Below are 25730 nucleotides of genomic sequence, written 5' to 3'. Positions count from 1 at the left end.
ACAAGAAATTTCTTCTTTCTTTGAAACAAAAAGAAGAAGAATAGTACAGAGCGATTCAAGCAATTGATTGGTAAAGACACAATGAATACGAAATATGTGTGGGTTCCTAATGCATGATGATGAATAAATACCATGGTCTAAATTGCAATAACCAGCTATATATGGGTCCCACCAATGACTGTGTAAATTGCAACAGTTGTGCTTCAAAGCCACGTCAACAAGAAGGAAGGAAGGAAGCAAAGCTGACAAGGTCACAGGAACTGAGAACCTACCCTAACTATTGGTGAGTTCGAATCAAGAATTTACATGCACTGCAATTAGTTGTATATATACACATACTTTGTCCATAAGCTGGAAAGCAGTACCTATCACAAACAACAGTACATGCTAACTTGTCTCCTAAGACAAGTTTCTGCAAACATTCCTTCAAAGCTGCATGACAGGTCACAGCACGCACATTCCTTCAAATAGCTGCATGACGCAGTTTCTGCAAAGGAGGAGCACGACATGGTTTGTAAGAGCATGCTTACATTCACAAGACATAGACCATGCCGACCTCGAGGAGGGATGCAGGAGGCACACGCAGTGCCACGTCTGGTCCTCGGCAGTTTCTCCTTAAGAAGTTGTACGCGACGTCGATCGCCAACTTCTTCATGATCGATGACCCTTGACTCGCTTGCACATGAGAATGTCCCAACACAAACGCGCATCCAGACTCCCGTGCCGCCAGTAGATCATTGAGCTCTTCCCTCGCAGGCTCAGACAGTGCCGGGTGACTGTTCTCCTCCAGAAAGAACCTAACCTTCTTTCCTGCACTGGCAGGTGCCAACTCAATTGCATTTTCTTCAGAAGCCAGCTCGCCGGTCATCGTCCCCCCTGGAGTGCTGCTCACGGTATTATAATTGCGACCGCACGTAAGCAGACTTCTTCCGATGACAGTAAGTCCATCTTCGTAACCATCCATCAGCTCACTAGACCTTTGTCCGCTGAAAGATGCTTCAAGTTGTATGAAGTCAGCTAAACTTGCAATCAGCTCAGATTCAAAAGAGTCAACATCCTGATGGACATCACGGTACCCATACCGAACAATGCATCTGTAAGAACGATGATAGGGCGGTCCAACACGTCCGACAAGGTATCTCTCAGAAGGAGGCACGAATGGAACAGGAACAGATTTGACGCAAACAAAGACCAGGATGCGATGGAACGCCGGGAGGTTGGTGACAAATCGGGAGAAGTTAGCAGGCACACCGGAGATGATATCGGTGAAAACAAGGCCAATGCCAGGAACACGGATGATGCCAAGTTTGTCACCAAGGGCCAGGAGCCAGTCCAAAGAGACCTTGTTATGTAGGTCAAACTCATATTTCTTAATTGTGGAGTAATGCCAGACAAACATGACAATCATGAGAAAGAGAGCAAGTAGGATGGGAAGCCAGGCACCCTCAAGGAATTTGATCAGCGACGCAGAGAAGTAGAGGACCTCAATGGAGCCAAAAAAGAGGAGAAATGCAAGGGCCAAGAATGGAGACTTGTGCCAGCAAAGGATCATAACTAGGGAAGTGAGGCATGTGGTCACCAGCATAACAGTGATCACTGCTAGTCCTGCATTATGTGCAAACAGAAACATCAGTCGCAATGGCAGAGATCTGGCATAATTGTATAGCATGATGTGTGGAGTCAATTAAATTTACGAACCATATGGTTGAAAGAGCATAAAAGACATGCAAAATTGCAATTATCAGGTCATCGCTTTCTAAAATATGAAGACAACTCATCTATAATGTCACAAGGTTAAAGAATCTGCTTTAATAGAAGCACATGAAAAGGGATTTCATATACATAGCCCTTCAGGTGATGACTACACAAAGTACATGGTTGGAATGCAAGATAACAAGGAGATAGGGGTCTCAAGCAATATTTGTTCCAGTAGTCGACTCTTAGAAAGTAAATTCGATGTAGGCAGGCATTTAGAAACTAAATACGACGCTTCAGGTCAAGAGCAAAGAAACTCTTGGAAAAAGTGTGACTTTAAGTGAGATATGGTGAACAAAAGGCATGAAAAATTTAACTAGTTGAGCATACCAGAAGCATTTCCCATGTGCTTTATGTCTCTAAATCCAACAGCAACAGCAATGCAGAGGATCATGAGCATCCAATTAATCTCTGGTATGTAGATCTGCCCATGAATTTTGTCAGAGGTGTGAACCACTTTGACTCTTGGAAAGCACCCTAGCGATTGACTCTGATTAACGATAGAAAATGTTCCACTGATAATTGCTTGGCTCCCCACAACCGAAGCTAGTATTGCTATCCCAAGTACAGGCCACCTTAAGCATTCTACAAAATCAATAGTCAAATCGCTAAGCAAAATCTGGGTTTTCCATGCAATTAGAAATGCCGTACATCAAATTGACAACGAAGCCATATAATGACAAGAAACATGAAGGTCAAATTGACAGCATATTTTTCCAAAATCAAAGTAAACCTTAGAAAATCAATCCCAAACCATCATGTTAAATGCTATGCTACGAGCACTAGGTGACATCACAGAAGTCTCAACTGTCTTTATCTGATCTCTTGGCTTATCCTTCCTTCAATATTACTTGTCCTCAACTGACAATGACTTCACAACCATAATACACATCAGTCAAACACTTCTATCACGGTGCAGTACCTCACTCTAGGAGATCAAGTGAATCTAGCATCTGACTAAACACCTACTGGAAGTTACCACAGTATCACTTCTCAGCTAAATATCTACACACAATGAACACAATGCTACTTTGTAGACATAAACAAATGATGTTCAATTAAATAGAAATTTGTTCTCATAATAGATCACAGCTCCACATCTCTTTTGTTAAGCTATACGTGTGACAAGCCCTTAAGCACAGGTTAAAAGTATATACCTGGAACTGAGGCATAAAAGCCAATCTGGTAACTCGTATAGATTCGATGATGCTTTGACAAGTAAGCAGCCTGACCCATGTATGCCAAAATGAGAGAGGGATAAACTACGAAAGTGAAGGCCATCTATGATAGGCATATACAAGAGAGATCAGTGGCAAGTTGAGAGATGAAGAAAACATCAACCAAGTAAATTGCTAGAGAAATGGAACCTGAATTGCAATGTATGAGAAGTGGCCGAGATCTGCAAACATTGCCTCTGATCCTGTTATCGTAGGTTTTGCAGCAAGTCAGTAATCTTAAGTCAATGTTTATAAAATTTTATGGCAGGTTAGGTAATCTGGGTTCTGCTGATCTTGATAGAAATTAATAAGAAACCACAAGCTTTTAAGATTTTTCATGAGTTTCTATCCAATTATTTTGTTTGCTTATCTATTGATGCTGGGCTACTCCATTTGAATATTTTTCATCTTTACCATTTTTAGTTTCACAAGTTAAGCATACTCTAAAATCCTAATGCTTCCCAAATAAAATATATCAAATAAATCCTAAAGCATTCTAAGCAGGTTATTAACGGAAAAAGCTACTATTTTAAAAGTTACCTGTTATGCATAGTAAAATACCACCCAAGGACATCCAGCCACCCTTCTTCGTCTTTTTCAAGAACTTAAACATGTAATATGGAGAAAGTGCTTGATAGACATGTGGGTTCCAGTGAACAATATTGTATATCCCAAGTCCACTGATGCACAATAGCCAGGTCAGAACAACTGGTGCGAATAGAATTCCAACTCGATGAGTACCATAGTGTTGCAGAGCAAATAAGCATACTAAAATGAAGCATGTTATCGGAACCACAGCATCTGCACACACAAGGAGCACACATCAGATCAGATACTGATGTAAAATATATATGATGACTAACTCGAACAATATGCACAAGTACTAAATGATTTTAGTAATGTATAACATTGCTACAGATGTCAACAAACTTCTAGTTTGTTGCTAAACATTGCCCTCATTCATGCTACTTAGAAACTGATTTATCAAGAGGACAACATAAAAAGAATCATTCATTATTTCACTAACAATAGAACAACAATCTCAGATCAAGTTAGTATCTCCGTGCAGAATTAACCATATATGCTTTATATTGTAAGGTTATGCCTGTATTGACATCTTCTATTGCGGCGTCCATACAATATAAGCAAGTAGCAACGGTTGTAGGTTCAAAAAAATTACAATTAAAAATAACATTCTTGGAGCAATTTAGTTTCTTCATATAGAATCTATTTGCAAAATACAAGGTTATGCGTTCTTGATATCTCCTCTACTGCTAGCTCCACACAAAATAAACAAGTAAAACCAGTCATGGATTTGAAAATATTATAGTGCTGCATTGTTGTGATTACCGATCTACTTGGCATTGTGGACATATTGCTACCATCAGATGACCACCTATCAGAATATTACATTCAGATGACTATAATTACCAAAAAAATTATGATTACATAACCTGGCCTGCAATTACTATATAAAACCTGATTGGGAAAAGAATGAAGGAGAATTGAAAGGATGTTTACTTCCTAAACTTCTATATCTCCTTAAGAGAGGGGAACTGTGGCCAAAACAACTAACAAGACAGAATCGGCTTAGAAACAAGTGGCTTTTACTTTGTACTCTAGAGTAATTTCAGCCTTAAATATGTTAGGGTTTATGCAGCACATTCTTGACCAGAGGAGTTCAACATCAGAAACTAGTAATAGCTGACGTGTGCCACAAATGGAGTTTTCAAAAAGTTCAAAAAGATGATCTGCATATATAGATATGGTGATTATTCCAAAATATTGTACTGGTAGATTGCGCCATAATGAAAGTTCAAATATTGAAAAGAGAGCATGTGTCTTTCCCATCCAGCAAAAAAGTTCATGAAATAAGAATCAACTCTAGCAAACCACTCGACTGAAACCAAAATATCATTCATGATGTGGCTGGTTAGCTTACATTCATGGTGCTCCTTAGACATGGACAACTCAAGCCCTGAAACTGCAGAAAACACTGGAGAGGAAAAGATAACATTAGCATGACTTCCCTGATTACAGTAACACACAGTGTTGACAAAGTCACCTGATATTGCTGGGGTGAGGATTCCATCTCCAATTACCATACAGGTACCAAGCATTACCACTATCAGCAGAGCAACATGCAGGTTCTTGTGCTTCTCGAGCCAAACCTTGATCCTTGACCTGTTGGTAATTTCCGGAGGGCATTCATATTTGTAAGTAGAGAGCTCTTCATCTGCAACCTGTCTGTTGGGCAGAAGGCTTACATTGGCATGCCGACATATCAAAGAGTACAAAGCAAAAGTACCCCCTGTGAAATAAACAACCAGATAGTAAAAACAGCTCCATCTCATCACTTGAGAAAAGAGATTGTAACACCGGCAGGCTTACCCTCGCCATTGTCATCAGCTCTCAGAACTATGAAGACATACTTGAAGAGGGGGACGAGCGTCAGAGTCCAGAACACAAATGAAAGCGCACCAAAAATCTCTTCATTCGTTTCTGAATGTTGAATATCTTCTGCAAATGTACTTTTGAAGACATATAGAGGAGATATACTCAAGTCTCCATAAACGACACCCAAGCTCTGGTATGCTAAAAGCAAGATGGTCTTCCAAGAATCTTTCTGCAAACCAACTAAATCTATCAGCAAAACAATCAGAGCTTGAATGAAGAAAAATGAAAAGAAATAAAAAAGTCCAATCTAAATCGTAATAGGAAAAGGAATCTATTGAAGAACTACCCCACTTGCAAGAAAGGAGGAATGAGAGAGTAAATATAGATTAATGAAGTGGAAAGGCCACCAAACCTTCAAAGAGACCGGAATTCTTCCAACCTCTGGATCCATTACTCAACTGAAACTTGATTTTTCACATACAATCACTAGCTCAGTTCTACTTCCACCGGCAGATCTGCGTCACAACAACACAGGTCTCCAGAAAATTGTCATAGAAGAAATAATCAAACATGAAAATTACAAGATCACAAAAATTTTGGTTTGGAAATCTCAGCAAGCAAAGATAAGCTTCCATAAACATACTGCTCCTCTTCCTCTCCTACCTCACCCACAGAATAGTCTCTCTCAATCCACCACATGATTGGCATTTCTGCACAACCCCATTCTTGAACATTAAACAAAGACAAGCGTATCTTCACAACAGGCCATGTTGATCTGTGACTAAAAAACGAACAAGAAACTTCAATGTGGATAGAAATGAAGAAGCCATGTGCAGAACAAATCCATCAACCCCCACAGTCCAGAGTGTGTTCCACCCACATGCCTAATCAAAACTCTGTCAGCCCCCACAGAGTGTAGTATCCAAAAGCTGGTGGCTGGAGGTGAGAAAAGGCAAAAGTATAGCCCAAAAGGAAACAAAAAGCAAGTAAAAGATGGAGCCATGAGAATTCGGGCAGATGGGGGAAAGTAAAAGCAGCGAAACCACGTGAGGAGGGGAGGCATTGCATCAAAACTGGTCTCTCCTCCGGGCACACCTATCACACCCATCCACCACCAACTACTGATAGTACAACGGGGAAAATGCTAAACCTAGAAGAATCTGAGATGCAAATCTACCTCTCTCGATCGAAGAAACCCCCGTCATAAAATTCGCCTTAGGTACCTTTGTATCGTTTCCGCAGATAGAGATTGAGAAATGTAGCCACCGATTCATCGCTCATAAACGAACAAATGAAGGTGATAAGGGAAGCATGAAGCATGTGGGTGGAGAGCAGCGGATCGGAGAGCTCTGAGGTGGGCCAAACCATGTGGAGCGGTGCTGCTGCGGGGCGGTAGAGACGAAACCGATCGTTACCCGTCGGGTCTAATGCTGCGACACCGACCAAACCCTAATCCTCGAAAACCTCACCCTTAACCCCCCTCCTTGTCTTTATCGCTACCCTTCTTCCTACTGCGACCCACCGCCTCGGACGGCAATTACAGTAACTTAAAAGCCTGAAAGTTCGAGGCTTCACCACCGTTTAGCGGCCAAAGTTTGGATCTTTGTGCTCGATTCGACAAGTTCGGGACCAAACCCCGTTCCGTTCTTCCTCGTTCCTCCCTGCGCCGCTCCGCAGCCCCCGTCGCGCTCGAATCCGCATTGAAAATCCCATCTTTAAGAAGAAAACTCCGCCGATTCAGCAAATGTAGAACCCAATTCGAGCGAGTTCTAGACCAAGGTCAATTCCCTCGGCATTCACGGAGCGAAGAGACCACATCCGAGAGGGTAAACGCGGGGGCAGATGCCGACACGACCCATCAATTTTACGTTGCTTGGCACCGCGAAATCCGAAATGTCCGAACAAATGTCGGGTGAGAAGCCATTGATTCGCGTTGTTTTTCTACGTGTTAGGTGAAAGACGCGAATCAACAAGATTCACTCGACCGATCAGCTCGCTGATCTATAGACCAGAAGCAGATCGCCATCCGAAATAATACCAATGCATTCATGCAACGAACCTTGATCGAGATGGTGTCATGAATCAGCCTTGGACTTGGTGAAGCAGACCTTCAGGCGTGATCACCACAGAATCTGCATTTCCTCTTCTTTCTTCTATTCCATGGTGGTGTCGTAAGCATGACCCGGGAACACGGAAGGGAAGGCTCTTCTTCTTCCCTCCCCCAGTTGCTTCCATTGAATCCCCTCAATAATTGCGAAAGGGACGACTCGGATTCGGTTGCTCGGCGCTTAAACAAGACAAAGATATCATCCCCAGCGGAATCAGAGCAGAAGACGGAGCTCCGGCGTTTGGCTTTTGGCACGCCGATAGATATCGAGTCTTGTAATTGGAGGAATCGCGCCCACGAATACGTCCTCCACCGTGTTGTTGTGAGTGCATCAGCAGCCATTGGATGGTGACAAGTCACGCATCAAAACGCGTCAGAAGATGAAGACGGTGGTCGGCTTTACTTAATGCTGCACACCCTTCCAAATAAATACATAATAATGATTATTGATATGATGCAATCAACTACCTCTACCTATTCTATTAATTTGATCATCGGAGAGACTAAGACGAGATATCTTCCGACATCGACCGCTTATGTAAGGCCCAGACGTATCCAAAGAGCACCTCAGAGCGATACAAAGTACTTCCAAACAAGATCAAGACGTCCCTCGAGACAATCCCGAACTTCCTCCGGCAAACGAGTCACACCTCGTGACAATCACAAGTCAACCACTAACAATCACAAGTCAACCACTATAAACCAACAACGCCTTGGGAGTTCGTTTGTCGCCTTGACTGCGCACTCGAGTTGCCTGACATGTTCATTGAATGAGTCTCACGAACTTTGAGATGATGACGTTGATGCAAATAGAATATGACTGACATGTTCATTGAATTGGAGATTGCTTGGATCATTAGAGCAGTCAAAAGCTTTCCCACAGTGGTCAATGGGGTTTGTTCTTATTTTCTGCCTCACCTGATGGATGATAGGTGGAGGAATGCTAAGTGTAGGTATTTGTAGATGAAAGTAGACCACCCACCACCTTCATAATGGGTCACATATAATACATGATTATTGATGCTATAAATATTATTATGTAGATAAAATAATGAGGTCGAAAACATATTTAAACATAATCAATGCCATTTGGAGTGTTAAATAGCATGGTGGGACATGATATTTTTTGCCGAAAAATAACAAGCAAAAGGGGAAAAGAAAAGACCAAGCCGACATAACTTGGTATAACGAACAACATAAACATAGTTCAGAAGAAGAACATTCAAAGTAGCATTTCAGCCACAGGAAGAAATAATCCAAGAGGGTTATGCTAGATTGGAGGATACAAAAATAGTACATTGATCTAAGGGTATACATGCCAAGGAAACCCAATATGGAACACAACGGAGAATAAGTGTACCAAATACATAAGATACAATCTTAAGTTCGGAAGAGGAAGAACAAACCGAACCTTGTGCGCCATGAAGTATGATGGACACTTCAACATCCTGATATAAACTGCTCAGCATTCTCATCAAAAAGTAGAGAGAGGCATGGAAAGAGAAACAAGGCTACACTTGGAAGACGACGAGTTCACAAACCAAAATAACGATATTGTGTTTCTCTTTTTCTCTTCAAACCTTCTTCGGTCACCACAGGACGTATTCAAGAAGCATCACTGGTAGCCATGTCTGTGCCAACATCTCCTTCGTCATCGCCGCCTTCTTGCTCCTTCGATGCAGAGGCAAAATGGCTTTCATCTGGGACTTTTCCTTCGCTTTCTCCAGGGGCCTGGGGAACAGTTAGCGAACTAGGACTCCCCTGTTTACTTTGTTGACTAGCCAAGCTTGTAAGTCCGTTTTGCTTAAGATATGTCTCCAAGGGCCGGTATGCATCCTGGAGAAGGCTCATCATGCTGTTTCTGGGATTTAATGCCTGTGAATCATGAGACATTGGGTGGCAGTTGAGGTCTATCTGCCCCTGGCTCACCTCAACATTTTCCATGATTGTCCTGCTACTTACAGGGCTGAATTCATTCTCCTGATGCGGATCCAGATGGTGAGCACCCTTCGAGGAGCTGCTCGTTCCTTCGACCTCTTCCTTGCTTCCCCATGGAACCTTCTTATGGACCTCAGATTCCTCACGCTCGGACTGGCGTTTCCTCTTCCGCATCATGAGAGTTTTGAAGCGGCGTTTCACGGTCATGCAAACATTACACGTGCATGTGGGATCATGTTTTGGACCTTTTCCACTGGGTGGCTGGATGCAGACAATGCAAGTGCAACCTGGGCGATGTCGTGGATGTTTAGTGGTAGTTGCATATGGAGTTGTGGTTTGGTTTCCCACATCTCCAAGCGCTGCAGCAGCAGCCAAGGCATCAAGACTTGATGCTGCTATCTCTGAAGAATCTTGCTTGAAACATGCACTTGTCCTCTGCCTTCTGAGATCTGCATAAGAGTTTCAACTTTTTCAATGATAATACGACGTGAAACATCATATAGACCTAAATTTAAGAATCCTTTGGCATGATATTCAATGATCTTCTGAAAGTTTCACGAAACAGACAAGTATAATCAAAACAATAGAATGGAAAATTGATTCAAGAAAAATATGGAGATTATGAAACCAGAGGGTATGCTGCACACCGTCCTCATAAGTATTAATATGCATCTCTCAGAACCAACATCATCTGAATTCCGAGGCACAAACGTCCATGACAAAAAGCAAAACCAACACACAAAGTATCTACATCAAGAAATGAAAAACTGGCAAACCTTAATTCTGGCAACACCATAATCATACATTACATTGATGGTTTTTGGAAGTAAAAAAGCAAACCTTCATACTGCCTGAGAAGTAGTTGCATTTCTTGCTGGCTCAATTCATCAGGTGCAGAGCATGAAGACCTGCATAAGCGTCATCAGACGATGCTGTGAAATTTAGGCAAGTGATTACAAATATGAAAGAGACATCTAGAATAGTCAACTGTCACGAAGGGCATGAAAGTCAGGCAGAGTCAGTTGCTAAAATGTTAAATGCTCTTAATGCCACTCTAATTTCTTTTCATGGCATGACAGCATATCCAATCCAACAACTGATACTATGCATTATCAACATGCCCTCATACACATAAAGACAGATGGCGACTTCTCTGAAACACCATCTAGATTGATGTAGGATCCACATGTAACTAGTCAAAAATAACAATCATGGTTCTGTTTAATTGACCACATATTTAAAATTATTTATCTGCTATGTCACTTTGTCAGTTTAGCTTCTGTATTGGTTCATTGGGCAAGCAAAACTGCAATTCTTTGAATAATTTATGAAACCAGATGTTCCAAAATTTTCTTTTTCATGTACATAGATAGATCATATAGATTATCCAAATAGGAATGCTTTCAACTTTTAAGCATAGTAATATCTACCAGGGAACATCGTTATGACATTTCAATATATTAGATGATTTCAGTGCAAGTATATTATTGATGTAATTGAAAATTTTCCAATTTCATTTAACACATAAAAACAAACAAGTAAATGTAAGGTGCATCCCACAAAATTCTCGTTCTTTCTTCCCTTCCCATTCAAGATACACTGGTTCTGGAATTCTAACAACTGTCTAGGTGCAACTTATATTGAAGCTGAGTTTTATTGAAATCTTGAAGGTATCGGCTTTTATGTGAAAAACGTAAGGGAACATTACATACAATCAGCCATCATAGGACAATGGTTATTTGCATATTGAGGGAAAGAAAGAATACAAAGGCTTCTACTACCCTAATATTCATTCTACTTGAGCAAATAATGTCAGATCATATATAAATAAACTTGGAATGACAATTAAATAGATCCTTCTGGACGAAAAGTAACTGATCAAATATCATGTGCACTCATACATATTACACAAATGAGATGATATAATAAGAACATTTTTTGCTGAAAGAAATGTCTCTCACCTTTTAGGGTCCCATGTGTTATCAGCACAACTCCATTTCGAAAGAAGAAGAACATCCACAGGTAGCCGACGCCATTTATAGCAATCGTCACATTGAACCCATTGATCTTGTTCTCTGAAGTATAACATCAAGGCAAGATTACATGCATGAAGAGCTATCTCCTAAAGCTAGATTCCAGGGATGAAAATTAAAATTCACTAACAAAATAGTTTATCCATGTTTAACATGTGGATTATAGTAACCATAAGAGCCATACAAGAAAATCGATACAGGTAGTATGGATGGTATACCGGCCAATCATACTGAACCATCAATATAGTTAATTTTATTGCTAGATTTTCCCCTCTTTGATGTTTGCATAACTGCTTATTAACCGTACATCAAAAAAAGCATAGAGAGATAATTAAACATGCTGGTATTAGCATACAAGTTCCATTATGAATTCAATGATTATACATTTCAATCATTATGCATTACAGACTCAAACCTAGAACATAGCACACAATCACAAATTATACAAAATTCAATAATTATGCATCACACATTAGACATTCATACAACATGCCCAAATACGAAGGTGTTGTGGGAGCCCAACAGCTGACAATGACTGAATGTCAATGTTAAATGTGTTCGAAACATATGCATGATACTGCTTCCCAACACAAATGGTGTTGGTAGACAATGTGGTATATGTTGATTAGATACATCAGCAGTTTAATTATCAGTCAGGTAGGAATCTAGAGATTTATGGATCTTCATGTAACTTAGGATGGCAGGGGTATGAGGGGAAAGTCTGATGGTAGACACCATCCATATATAAGCATCTCTATGTTCAACAGTGTGGCTCAGTGTAACAATAACATGGACGTGGCGTGCACGTCGATTCATGAGCAACACTAAGCTCTTTGAGTTGATAGAACCCCCTGACCAAAAAAGCTGAGACCAGGAGTCAATATCATACTTCTCTCCCTGAAATCCATACTGATATGAAGGCAGTCATCATTTCAAACTCCTAATAGCCTCAATCTTGGCAAGGCTCTCTCTTTCGTCAGCTTAAGAGTAATCAATGGTCTTATTCTTCCTTCTTCCTCTCCTCTAATATAATTTGCCAGTTATCCTTGAATCACGATCTTGATCTTACATGAATAAGTATATTCTGCACCTTGGTCCAAATCTCACTTATCAAGGTTGAGAAAAGATAGGACCATGTCCATCATCTAGTGAAGGAATACTATATACATAAGTTCACACCGTTCTAAATCAGAGCCAGATTGCCATCAGAGTGAGAAGTCACATCCTTCCTGAGTGGCTTTCATCAACTGCATCTTGAAAAACAATTAATGATTAAATTTAGATCTTACTGTTAAAAGTGAACCTTTGACACTGCATACTAATGATGATTTTTCTCCTGTGTCCTACAATTTGGGAGACTATGGCATCACTATAATGAACTCATTGCCTATTCTATGATCTGTAATAGAAGAAATGGAATGATTTTGTGTGAGGAAGAAACCTGGAGGCTTGGAACAATAAGAAAGAGAGGCACCAGCCTACAGTTGATTTGGCTTTTAAGTCAGTCAAGACTCAGCATCAGCAAACTTACCACTTCGTGCATGGGTAATGTTTTTTAGCTATATCAGAAGGTATACATTTGAATGAAGCAAATAGCAAGTGATAAGTTCAATACGGTAGGATACCAAGAAATGAGCACTTCTGTCCACCCAAGGCTCATAGTAGAAACTAGAAAGTAGAAACGTAGTTCAACTGATCTTTAAATCACTGTACATATATCTTTATCTCGTTTGCACGCACAACAGTTTGTCCAGAATATGCAAGTCTATGTACACATACAATCATTTTAACTATATCACTCCCCAATATTTTCAAGAATAAATAAAAAAAATTAAGCATATTTAGGAAAAGCATCCTCACCCCGATGGTCGGGCTGTAAAGATGGTTTTCTTGCCAAAAATTGGGGGTTCCTGCAGCCAAGTACTATATTGGATCAGTGGCCACAACAACTTATATGTACAAACAATGCTATAACTAATGCTGGAAGTAATATGAAAGTTCATACATGTACTACTGAACTTTTCGAAAGTGATATAGGATTGCCTTGTAATAGCTAAAATCAACCAAATAGTCATGAACTTCTATAATATGGTGATCTATCAAACAACTCCAACCTAAAATAAAAGAACAAGTATAATATAAAATTTGATTGGAAATTTTAGGAGAAACAAGGAGCAAAAACACAAACCAAGGAAACATTGTTGTGAATTTGTGATTAAAAAAAGAAGTGGTTCGGTGCATGAGGCCCCCGTCAATATGAATTCTGGGGAAAGTTAAGGTACATGGCCTAACTCTCACAATGAATGAATTATGCCGCGGTACAGTCTTGTGCCAATCCAACATATAGGCAACAATACATGACATGGCATAGGGCCATAACAAAATAATGCCTATCATCATTCCACTTCGGATCAGTTGGTCAAAACTTTGTTCTTGTATAAAAGCCCTGTCTTCCTGGTTATTTGTGACCAACATGGCTTCTTCAGACCGGTGTGTGTAGACCCTATGATGTACATCATCTCTTCTTGAATGATGTGCTATCCATATAAGCATGTACCTATGGGTAATACTTATAGGCACATCCACTCTAAACCAAAATTTATTGATGTAAATTAAGGTCTAACATCCACTACTGAGAATATTGATTGGGATGCTGTCAAAAATGGCACTTTATAGTTCATAAGTCATTTAGTGGAAGAACAATATCTAGAAAAGCAACAAAAATCATACAGAATGGCTTGCTCTTTATCCAATCATGGCATGACATACATGTGCTGGTTTGCCTAAAAAAAAAGGCTTACATGTTTAAGAACTCATTTACCTAATTAATTTGGTAAGATGTGGAACCAAATTATCTGTAATAGTGTACCATTTACATTCTCAACAAAACTCAAAAGTATATGACTAACTAGTCAAGAAACCCTGCATTATCATGCACATTGTATCTAAATAACACACAGTGATATAACCTAAGTTTTTCAACAGATATTACTCACATCATATTCTTCAACCTCGTAATCCTCAATCGTGACAATACTAGGTTTGGCACTTGGGGGAGGACGAAGCAATTCTTGAGCATCCTCCCAAGTTAGCTTAAGCTCCAAGGCATCATCAGTGTTCATAAGCAACCTCCTGGATTTGGCACCAATATTCCGGGTTCTCTTTTGTAAAGCCTGCAACTGCATTCCCTCATTTGATGTGCCTCCCTTGTGCCAACTGATCTCTCCATCAGATAGGTTCAGATGTTCTGATTGAGAGCTCAAGTATGGATCCATTGCTCCCTTCAGTGACTGAAGAAGTCCAGAATAACCGCTCACTGCAGGTACGCTCTCGCTGATACCAGTAAACAATGTTTCATTGCCAAAAGTACCATTGGCAATTGCAGAAATCTGAGAATCCTGCTTCAATCATCAATGCAAGATTGTAAATCTGATAAACTACAGCAAAACAAATCTAACTAGGGCATGTCATTATTACTCCAAAAAAAAAAAACAGAAACTACAAGAAAGAAATTTAAAATAAATGTATAAAATTACAAAAGAAGGATATTATACTGTCAAGACATGATTATTTACCAAAAAGTGAAACAATGAATTGTTCCTTACCTGTAGTGGCACAGTGTTCGTTGCCTTCCGGTAACCCATGACAAGTTTACCTTCAGGATCTATCCGGCTAAAAGTCACTGCAAAATAATTGAAACCATTACATTACCAATTTAAACCATAATAACACATTACCAATATAAACCATAATAACCTGGATAGCAGCACACAAGAAAAGCTAGAAAGGTAAAGGATATCATACAGAATGCAATATTTTTGGTGCAGCAACCGTAAGTATCTTATATGTTACATCAAAGTGTAAAAGAATGTTGAACAGTCAGTCTTACATTCATCTAATAAATTTAAATTGTTTAATGGCATCTAAATATATCTGATGCACATTCTTATCAGTAGCAAAGAGTGCCATGCCAATTTGTACAGGGTATTAACAAGTCTACACTAAAAGTCCATGTTACTGTGTACTAGTGTGTAACAGCAAATGCTTACATACAACTTATTACTAGTAAATAATTGTCTATATCTACAAATCCATCTAAGTTCCCCAACATTAGAATTATTGCTTATCCTTATAAGTGCAAAGGACTTCTTTCTTATTATGAAATTGTACTTCCTTTTACCAATACTTCTTATTTAAGTCCTAAAAGTATCACATAATGCCTATTTTCATCTCATACATAGATGATAATTATAACATTATACTCATTCACATGGAAGCACAGTTATGAATTATGAGGCAGTTCATTCTAGTCAACTACAGGCATAATAGAGGTTTATACTCCAAACCAAGGTTCGCCGTACCGTACCGTACCGGCGTTTCGACTCGTGCTCGGTACGGTACGGTACGGGTGTACCGACCGGTACACCGAGGTGTACCGAGCACTGTAGCACTGCTACAGTGCGCACCGGTACAGGGCAGTCCGCGTACCGACAACTTGTCGGACCGGTACGTACCGCCCGTACCGGGCGGTATGGCTCGGTACGGCAAACCTTGCTCCAAACCACCATACATCCATTGTATTGATCTAAATTAGTGTGCTTCAATTGATACACAAGTCGCAGAGAGTAACAGACAGTTACAAGGATTCTTCCTTTCACAGATATAATGTATGACATTGGGTCATCCCATAACATAGTATACCATTTCATACCTAAGCGGTAGATATGGGTCCCAAAAGAAATTTTGTGCATATATAAATGCCAGTATTTAGAACCTTGCTAGACATCTCATTCAAACAATATGAGTGTTTTTAGTCACTGTTTTCCATATGTACTATATGAGGATGTCAACATAAGATCCAATCAATCAAGCAGCAAGCCATTGTTTTCTTCTCTCAAGAAAGCAATTATAATGATGAAGACATCGAAACAAAAAAATAGAAAAGAAAAGGAAAGGTCTAACTATGAAAAGAGAGGAAATAAAAAGGCCTCCAAAGCTATCATAACCAAGGTATGCAATTTCGAATAATATCGCCCGGTACGGGAGGTACGTACCGGTTCGTCAGTTGACCGATACACGGACCGCCCCTTATCGGACAGAACGAATTATATATATATATATATATATATATAAGGCGACGTCGCCTTTTATAAGAATATTTATATATAAATATATAATCTTATATATATATATATATATATATATATATATATATAAACTCGACGACGTCGCGTCACCGAGGCGACGCGACGTTGCCTTTTATAAAAATATTATATATATATAAACGAGGTGACATTGCGTGGCCGAGGCGATGCGACGTTGCCTTTTATAAAATATATATATAAATATATATAATCTTATATATATATATATATATATATATATATATATATACGAGACGATGTCGCCCCGCTTGAGAGAAGAGAGAGACGACGTCGCCGGATTATATATATATATACCGAGTGGTATACCGAACGGTATACCACTCGGTATACAATATCGTACCGGACCAAGCGAACGTCGAAACTCCGGTACGGTACGATATTGCATACCTTGATCATAACTATTGGATTTAGTAAACTTCAAAGTTCAAACTTCAATATGAATCATATATCACAAAAGCAGAATCAAAACTGAAATTGGCCAGTGGCAATATAATTGATATAATATGAATCAGCCAAATTGAAATTCACTGAGAAAATTGTTTATGAATAAAAATTACTTTAAGGACCATTAAAGTAAATAAGAAAACTCGTGACTAAATAGATGAATTACAACAAAATATAAACCATCTTTAGGACCATGTGCCAAAAAGATATGAGTGGTCAGGGTGTGCCAAAAAGTTTTTTCACTTACATTTGCGACACAATATTCTTAATGAAGATTTTTGTAACTGTTGAAAAGAAAGACACCAAATTCCATAGTATTAATCAAAAAAATTTTAATAGAAAGTTAAAGTCATAGAAGTACTATAGCAATGATGCAAATTATCAGTTGACAACCACATAATTGTGATTTTTTCAACAAAATAAAGATTAAAACTATTAGCAATTTAGCTTCCAGTTAAACAAGACTAAAGCATGTGAGCTGTGCCAAAAAGATTGAATGGATGACAAAAATAGTAAAATAATTTTCTATAGACTTCATGCATGCTGAATAACATTTTGAAGGGGATGCATGAAATAAATTACCTGTATCACCAGCTTGCAACTGAAGAGACTGTATGCAAGGAGTAACACCCTCTAAAACATACATTCTACTGTTGTTATTTGGCCAAAATCTGAACTGAAAATGCCAATCTTTTCCCTTTGTATCTTGAATTGTTAATGGAACACCTTCTGGTTGAGAAATGCGAGGAAAATATGCCTTGGAAAAATACCACAGAAGCAAACATCAAGAGAACAGGCATGCTGAAGAAAGATAAAGTTTTATGTCTCGAGTAAAAATAGAAAAATACCACAGAAGCAAACATCAAGAGAACAGGCATGTTGAAGAAAGATAAAGTTTTATGTCTCGAGTAAAAATAGCAGCATGATATGCACATTCAAAGATATGATATGCACATATACCTAAAACATCAAGAGAACAGGCATGAGTGATGGGTCTATTTCGGTTGGACGCTCGTATACCTAAAAGATATGATATGCACATTCAAAGGCACAGATTAACAAATTATGCATATTATTTTAGACATAATTTGACCACTGAAAACCAAATTAGCACCTATGACACAATACACTATCTTATTTCAGAATATATTAGGTCAGAAGCAGGGTAGAAATTTGGTTTCTGCAGTTGGAATGTAGCTTATTTAGTGCCTATACTATTCTGTATCAATTGGTGGACTAGTGTTTAACCAGAATTCAACATATTTACAGATTAAGATTTATTTGAACAATATTGCAGTATGCTTATATAAATAATGCAAGACTAAGTTAAAATAAGTTGTAGAAGAGATTTTCTGTCATTGGAAGAGAAATGGAGGCACAAGAATAACACAAAATATTAGGATATGAAATAAATTTTATTATGAAATAGAAGTATAACATTCTGGGAGATCACAAAATTGTGACCATGAGTCATGGCAACATCATGCAATGCAACAAGAATCTCATAAGTCCATGATAATAGATCTCTTTCCTTTCCATTGATTGGTCTTTATATGGAATTCTAATGAATCCTACAAAACAAAGTTTCATGGTATTTGTTATTTGAAATTCTTGGGCTATCTGACCCACTTAATGACAACTAAGATAATATATGCATAAACCGAGTTAAGCATATCTTTTCAAGAAAACAAACTGACCAACAAGGTAACTGAAATCCCCATGTGCTGCTAAAGAAACCTAATAATAAAGGAGGCAGGTGATAATATCCTTAACAAGCACATGTGGAAAATATCACGTCTGATAAAAAAATCGCTTAGTATGAGATATTTAGACTTTAAAGCACCATGGCCGAATCATGTATATAATAAACACAGTGTCAATCTGAATCATCTTTGCATCTAAGAGAAATAAAGACCAATTCGTTAATGAAATACAGCAATTAGATAAAAGTGAAAGCAAATCAAGCAAATATATATAATACCTCTGCACAAGCTTTTGGGAGAACTAAACGACCAATACGACCTGCATCACTAGCACTCAGAACCTTTTCAAATAGTGGCACTATAGTAGAATTTGAACTTTTGACAGCAGAATTAAGGGAACAAAAGAGACTTTGAGGATATATAAAAAAATGGTCAGTAAGAATATAAAGACAACAGATTATGAAAGCAATCAATCAAGTAATCAACAACCTATTCCAATTTTTAGTTAAATTGAGGATACTCTCCAGATATTTGCTGTAGTTCTTGGTCTGTAATTCTTGGCCAGTAACGTGGAAGTAATTGATTACGACCCTCAGTGGGTGGCCTAGCAACTCGCATATATGGAAGTCCATTCTTTGATGCCTCTGAAAAAGATCGAGTGCATGTCTTTAGAGGCTTTGCAAGAATACATTGAGGCCTTTGCATCTGTTGAAGGGCAGAAATTGTATTCCTTTCATCCTTTCCTTCAGCTATTGAACAAGCCATATGAAGTGCAAGAAATGGTTTCCCAGCAGTATTACATGTTTCTGTGTTGCTGCCTTGGTTACTATGCACCAAGCTCATACTAAGACATGACTGGGCTAATGATTCACATATAGACTTATCTGTCATAAAATCCTTCTCATCTCGTAGAGATATTTGGGAGGACCCAACTGGACCTGGATATCTATTTGACAAACTTGTAATTCCTACCTCAGGGGAATGTTGTTCCCACTTGATATGCCCAAACGATCTGATTTCACTCTCACTCTGCTCTAGATCTGCATTTTGCATGCCCTTTCCCTTGACGAATTTACTAACATCGATTTTACTATCAGAAGTAGTGGCTGACATTTCACATGTACGACCTGTTACTGCTGTATCAGCATCGTTTTCTTTGGAACTTTTAGGTGAGGGAGCATTTACTCTTTGATGGTGTTGAGATAAAAAACTTTGAATTACTTCACTAGGCATCTGAAAGGAGAATACAGAGTTATAAAAAAGAAATTATGAGAATAATGTAGCAGAAATGCATGCAAATGTTTTGTTAATGAAGTAATTACTAAAGAATAATATATGTCCACACACCATAGATAAGATAATAATTCAATTGTACCATTTTATGGAGTAAAAAAGTTCCTTTGATTATACATTTGAAAGAATATAAAGGTAAAACTTCTCCTAAAAGCAACATAAATAGATGTTATCCATAAATTTGCCACATGCATGCAACTTCATATACATCATATAGTCGCCAATTTGTAGACCCTTTCAGCTAGAAGAATGGCAAGGCCATGTGGGATACTGAGTCAGAAATTATCACTAAATAATAATCAGAATGTCATCCCAAAGAAGTTCAATGCACACATAGGCAGAACATAGTGGAGATCACCTTGATATTGTAAAAATAAAAATTAATAAACCTTATTCAACTATCAGCTTAAGAGTTAAAATGAATGACCAGCAGCAGATCCTATGTTAAGAATATCCAGACAGGGCAACCAAAAGAAAAAAGGGCAGCTCTGTGTCCAGGGCTCCTGGTCAATGGCTTCGGAAGCAAATGGTCAATGCGTTAAGTATATTTTATTAAATTTGAGTTTCACACGTTGGGTTTGAGCCATAGTTTCAACCCACAAGTAAGAAGCCTTTTAAAAATTTAATAAACCCTATTTCATATGTCAGCTTTTAGATGGATTGGCAGCAGTAAGAAACTTAACCTTCCAAGTTAAATCTCATAGATAATATAAGGTTTACTATTTTTGTTTCTAAGATTACAACAATTAGTCATTATTTTTAATGTCATATATTGCAGTAAAAATTAATGCCAGATTTAAGGCAGGATTCCCTTGGAGGTGAACAAATTTTCCCTTCTCACAAATAAGAGCAATATTGCTGTAGATTTAAAGGATTGCAAATTCCATCTTCCAAGCCATCTTACACCAGAAAGAACAGGCAAGACATCATTTTCAAGTCTGAGAAGTTGAGCAAAGATCATGCACTACATCAGTAAACATGAATATCTCAATCGAAGCATATGGATAATTTTGTATGTAGGTTAGACGAAAGATATGATCTTACGGAAGGAACTTCTAAGTTCTTCATGCAGCCAGTACACTGAACTCCTCCAGTATCAAGTAGATGAAAGAAAGACTTTGAAGCAATGCATCCACAATGTAAGCGCTGCCAGTAACATTTACCAATTACCATAATATCTATCATGCAGAGATATTGATAACAAGAAGACATGAAAATGTACGCCTCAGTGCTCGGTTCTACATTACCTTACCACAGGAACAACATTCCCTCCACCCAGACTCTTTTTGGTGAAAAATGTCACAGAAAGCTGACTGCTCATATGCCATCCTGATTAAAGGAGAATACATGACAAGAATATAGTGATAATAAAAAACCAACATAAAAATTATTGCCAAAGAGGAATTTTGTCAGGAAGAGCAGGTATCATGCTGTAAGTCTGTAACGAAAAAGGTTATTATTATCAAAGTATGATAATCATATTACACAAATGAAAGACAAAATATCAATAGATCGCGTAATCAAAACCTGCAAGCTAGACAAAATAGTAAATTCGTAATATAACAGACGTTATCTAAGTTATTTTCAAAGTCACATCGTCTTATTGTAATTCGAGTCTTATTGTAATTCGAATCGATAAGCAACCTAAAGAAAAATGTGCCGGGTTATTTATATAGTCCCAAATCCCAATCAAGTTAAGGAAGACAAGAATGCCAATATCAGAAGCTCCAAAAACACAAAAGCAAATTCCCATTTGACAAGTTTAGACACTAAACTAACAAATTTCCGCAAAAAATAATGGAACTAACAAAATTTTGAGCAACCAAATCTATTTAAAATACACTGACATAATACTTGAAAGAGAAAATAAAACTACAGAGAAAACCTAATTATTGATACCAAATATCCAATGCCTCAAAGTCAACTACAAACACCTAAAATACAGGAATAGCATAACATAAGTTCCAATCCTGCCTACGAATGCTCGATCGAACACAAAACCAATTTACTTGCTATGACGGGTACTTGGAAACACTCGAATCATTTCAATAACTCAGTGGACAAAAGAAAAAAGCAAAAAGACTTTAGTACCCGCACTTGACGCATAGAGTAGCGAATCCACCCGATCTCAGTTCCCACCCCCGCCTCCACTCTCCCCCGGGATCCGTCAGCCCACACGCCACGTTCATGCACCTCACCGTCGCCATCCGCGTGTCCTCCGAATCCACACCCACCACCGGGATCAACCACCAATCCTCCTCACCACAAACACAATCAATCAAACCCACGAACCCGTCGAGACTGGAAGGAACGAAAAGCTATGCCTGCGCTCGCAGGTCGAGATACATGAAGATGATGTCTCCCGATGCTTCTCTGACCAATCACTTGCGCCGCCCTGCAAGAAACCCCATCACACCTCGCGAGAGCTCAGCCGCGGGGCTCATCGGCGATCTGGTGGCGGCGATGGGAGGGTTTAAGGTATACTAGGGAAGAGGGGAGGCGGAGAAAGGGGGGTGAAAGGAAGGGAGGCGTCTGCATGCAGGGGTGGTGATGATGATGTCCGCGCTCTCTCTCTCTCTCTCTCTCTCTCTTTCAAAGGGGAGAGGAAAAGGACCTGCAAATAGTAAAAGAAGTCGAGAGGAGAGTAAATTAAACGAAAGAAAAGAAGGGGAAGCGATAAGCCGCGATAACAAACAAGTTGAATGCATGCGCGAGCGGGCCCCGCCCAACGGTCCTATTACCCGCCCGATGATCGTATGCCAGCCGTCCGATCGGCCCTCCTCCTCCGGATGCGACGAGACCCCGGTCAAAGCGTCCACCCTGGGAGGGGTAACCCTCACCGAGACATGATCACCGCCACGGGTCCATCGAGTCCGTTCGAGTAGGTGGAGCCCGACTAGCAGCGACCGGTGCGCCAGCGCATCGGACGGTTCCGATGATTAGATGCGATGATGGGGGCACCGGGTGTTAGGGGGTAATGATTCCGGGTGTTGACGAAGGTGGTTTCATGGTGCGCACGGGAGGGGAAGTGGCCTGGCGTGGCGGGTATGGTACGAGGAGCGGTCTCCGTGAGTTATGGGCTGGACGTGGGGCCCATGCAATCATGGCCGTGGATGGGCGAGGGGCAGGAACGATAGCCGTCGATTTGCGGTGGGGCATGGTGGGGCGTTGGAAAGGCCGGGAAGAACGGGGGTTGTGGTGGTCCGCGAGCAACGTAACGTGCGATGGAAGTGGATGAGATCATTCCCGATGGCCACTCGTACCAACCGCCATGTGGACCATCGCAAGAACGCAACACTTACGTCGCGTTACGCACCCAATATTACGTTGTTGGGTCATATGACACCTCTATTGCTCTTCTGAAATATCACCAAAGACACTATTTCTAACTCTCAGAAAATAATCCTATTTAAAAATATCATAACTAATAAATAAGATCGATTCATATGACATAAATAGGTATTGATATTTTAGATATTATGATAAATAGAAGAATCAATATTAAAAAAAGGGACAACTATCAAAGAAAACCCAAAGGAGAAGATTTTTTGGATTATTCTTCTCGTTCATACATTTAAATAAACATGATAATTATGCATTATTTTTTATTTGATTTTGTATGGCTACAAACATAAGCACATATTTAACGTGCAACTCCAATACGAATATAAATAGTGATGACATGATGCGTGACACGCCTCTCAAAGTACAGCGCATGATGTGATTCTAATGACAAATGTGTAGCCATAATTGCTGGAAATGTTGGATGGAGGAGGAGATGATTAAGCAATTAAAACTTGGCTTAACCACTCACATGTGCTCCGCACGTGCGTCCAACCATCCATCCATCTTATACGATCATGTGAGATAGTGATCCAAGAGTTACTTAATCGAATAGGATAAATGCGAGTATCAAAAGGCAAGAAAAGGAAAAATCCGACCCGTTTAGGCTCCTTCCCGTCGAATTGGATTCCGGGATGGCGTCCGCTGTCCCGTGTTGGGGAGACTCCGGTCTTCGCTCAGGCTTTCGGCGGCTCTTTGAGGTCGTCTATTTCGATTCCCTTTGATCCTTGTCTCCTCGTCCTTGTTGGGTTGTGTGTCTCGATTTGGAGGAAGGGGATCCGAGAGGCCGCGAGGAGAAACTGGAAGCGGGGGATTCGCAACGAAAGGTGGGTTTGTCTTTGTCTTTGTCTTCTTGGGATCTTATGTTGTTGCTTCAGAATCCACGAAGATGTTTCTTAGTGTCCGTAGGCTTTGTAGTTGGGAAAAGATTGGATCTTTTGGAAGAAAGATGGTATCTTTACTGATGATTGCTGCTTTGCTCAAAGTTTGATGATGAGTTCTGGCATGGTCTTCGTTATGTGGGTTTTTCCAGGATGAACTCGTGCGGTTTGGTCCTTCTTGGTGAAGAACTGTTTGAGACCCTGCTACGCTCATTATTAAATTTCGATCGTATTTTGGTAGACCATATTGGGCCAGGAGATGAGATTCTTTCTTCGATTGACAGAAAAAGTTCACATGGAAACACTAAAATGATCTCTATAAGATGTTGGATTATCGTCCCATAGCTGGCGGTAGCCATAGGTTAAGACAATTCACGGAATCTGTTTGGCGAGCAAACTTGTACCAGCTTCATCATGAAGCCTTACAAGGTCCTTGATGAATTGGATTCCATGGCTCCCATTGATTGTCTCCACAGAATGCTCCAACTTTCTAGCTTCAAAATTTATATTGACTGCCGCAACAATGTATGTCTTAGATGTGTTTGGATAACAATGGCTCCTTACATCAATTCTGGAGTAAACCGCGCATTTTGGGAGAGAATGGTAAGAAAGATTGAAAGCTATCAGCGCAAGTATATAACTAGAAGATCTGTCTCAAGTTCTATAACAGTCTTTTCTTTGATTCAAAATGAAGATGACTACACTATGTGGATGATAACCGAAGCTCATATCCTGTCTTACAGAGAAAACTTGAAGGAGCTGAAGCTACAGATTACCTCCTCCTGCTGTTGCTAGTGTTCCATTCAGTACCAGAATCCGAGGTTCGTCAAGTCCTGCCGCCGCTGTCCTCTTGCAGATTGATAGAACATGGACGGCACAGCTTAGCCATCTCTTGACTCGGATCGCCCCTTCGGAGCTCTCCACAGCTCAAGGCATTGGTACTCCTGGTGAAGGATCCTGAGATCTCCCTGATGAGAACCTCAACCTGCTCGTGCCGACCACCAACTTCCGAACCTGGCAAGATGGCTTTCAGCTGCGACGCCAGTTCGTGCATGACTCTTCCGTTCATGTCCCGGAAACCCATCCATAGACGAGAAAGCCTCAGTTGACTCCTCTCATAGATTCTAACATGGGGGGTATCAATCAATGTAGGACACGAGGTGATGGAATCAAAGGGCGCCAAAGTTTCGTCAGCCACTGTGACAACACAACAGCACTGGCGCCTGGTTGAAGATGGATAACATGGAAGCTGAACCGAGAGTTCACGTGGCGAACTGTTCTTTAGTGTCAGTCGAGCTTAATAAGCAGCAACTCCGAGTGATGTTTGAATTGCTTGTGAAGCATAACTCGATGGAAAAGTAGAATTGTAATTCATTACAAACGAAGCCATAAGGGTAGCTATAAAGAATGCGTATCCTTTCTACAGCTCTCATGAGATCTATCAGTTTGGGCATC

General features: G+C 39.7%; 2 protein-coding genes and 1 long non-coding RNA gene across 7 annotated transcripts; 1 reads left to right on the top strand and 2 right to left on the bottom strand.

The window, feature by feature from the left end:
* Positions 1-284: 284 nt before the first annotated feature.
* On the bottom strand, positions 285-7738 carry LOC135618555 (probable potassium transporter 9). Of its 5 annotated transcripts, none has more exons than XM_065119505.1 (10): positions 7429-7738; positions 5782-5884; positions 5364-5598; positions 5038-5283; positions 4915-4968; positions 3513-3773; positions 3123-3175; positions 2913-3036; positions 2086-2340; positions 285-1605 (listed from the first exon to the last, which is right to left on the bottom strand). In XM_065119505.1, the coding sequence occupies exons 2-10, from the start codon at positions 5818-5820 to the stop codon at positions 533-535; spliced, it is 2340 nt and encodes a 779-aa protein (XP_064975577.1). In that variant the 5' UTR covers positions 5821-5884; positions 7429-7738; the 3' UTR covers positions 285-532. The 5 variants fall into 5 exon arrangements, with proteins under 5 accessions (XP_064975577.1, XP_064975580.1, XP_064975578.1 ...); XM_065119508.1 differs by lacking the exon at positions 7429-7738 and adding an exon at positions 6945-6969; XM_065119506.1 differs by lacking the exon at positions 7429-7738 and adding an exon at positions 6547-6874.
* Positions 7739-8728: 990 nt separating this feature from the next.
* Positions 8729-22666, bottom strand: LOC103994084 (B3 domain-containing protein Os07g0679700). The gene is made up of 12 exons (XM_009414369.3): positions 22144-22666; positions 21300-21381; positions 21097-21198; positions 19280-19992; positions 19038-19134; positions 17639-17813; positions 15053-15129; positions 14444-14845; positions 13308-13357; positions 11376-11489; positions 10255-10322; positions 8729-9863 (listed from the first exon to the last, which is right to left on the bottom strand). The coding sequence occupies exons 1-12, from the start codon at positions 22257-22259 to the stop codon at positions 9082-9084; spliced, it is 2778 nt and encodes a 925-aa protein (XP_009412644.2). The 5' UTR covers positions 22260-22666; the 3' UTR covers positions 8729-9081.
* A 1069-nt stretch (positions 22667-23735) lies between these two features.
* Positions 23736-25700, top strand: LOC135618554 (uncharacterized). Its single transcript, XR_010489053.1, has 2 exons — positions 23736-24221; positions 25019-25700. It is a non-coding gene; the product is annotated as an uncharacterized LOC135618554 (long non-coding RNA).
* Positions 25701-25730: the final 30 nt, after the last annotated feature.

The sequence above is a fragment of the Musa acuminata genome, chromosome BXJ2-8 (genome assembly GCF_036884655.1).
Source record: "Musa acuminata AAA Group cultivar baxijiao chromosome BXJ2-8, Cavendish_Baxijiao_AAA, whole genome shotgun sequence".
NCBI classification, from domain to species: domain Eukaryota; kingdom Viridiplantae; phylum Streptophyta; class Magnoliopsida; order Zingiberales; family Musaceae; genus Musa; species Musa acuminata.
The sequence above is the reverse complement of the archived record's forward strand: the minus strand, read 5'-3'. Positions and strand labels throughout refer to the sequence as shown.

Excerpts from the sequence above, each read along its gene's own strand:
- LOC135618555 (XM_065119505.1), bottom strand. The coding sequence starts at position 5,820 with ATGGATCCAGAGGTTGGAAGAATTCCGGTCTCTTTGAAG. Across the intron at positions 2,341-2,912 it reads CTTTTATGCCTCAGTTCCAG|AATGCTTAAGGTGGCCTGTA; the intron begins GTATATACTTTT and ends TTGATTTTGTAG. Across the intron at positions 1,606-2,085 it reads GCACATGGGAAATGCTTCTG|GACTAGCAGTGATCACTGTT; the intron begins GTATGCTCAACT and ends CACATAATGCAG.
- LOC103994084 (XM_009414369.3), bottom strand. The coding sequence starts at position 22,259 with ATGGCGACGGTGAGGTGCATGAACGTGGCGTGTGGGCTGACGGATCCC. Across the intron at positions 14,846-15,052 it reads CGAACACTGTGCCACTACAG|GATTCTCAGATTTCTGCAAT; the intron begins GTAAGGAACAAT and ends TGATTGAAGCAG. Across the intron at positions 9,864-10,254 it reads ACTTCTCAGGCAGTATGAAG|ATCTCAGAAGGCAGAGGACA; the intron begins GTTTGCTTTTTT and ends ACTCTTATGCAG.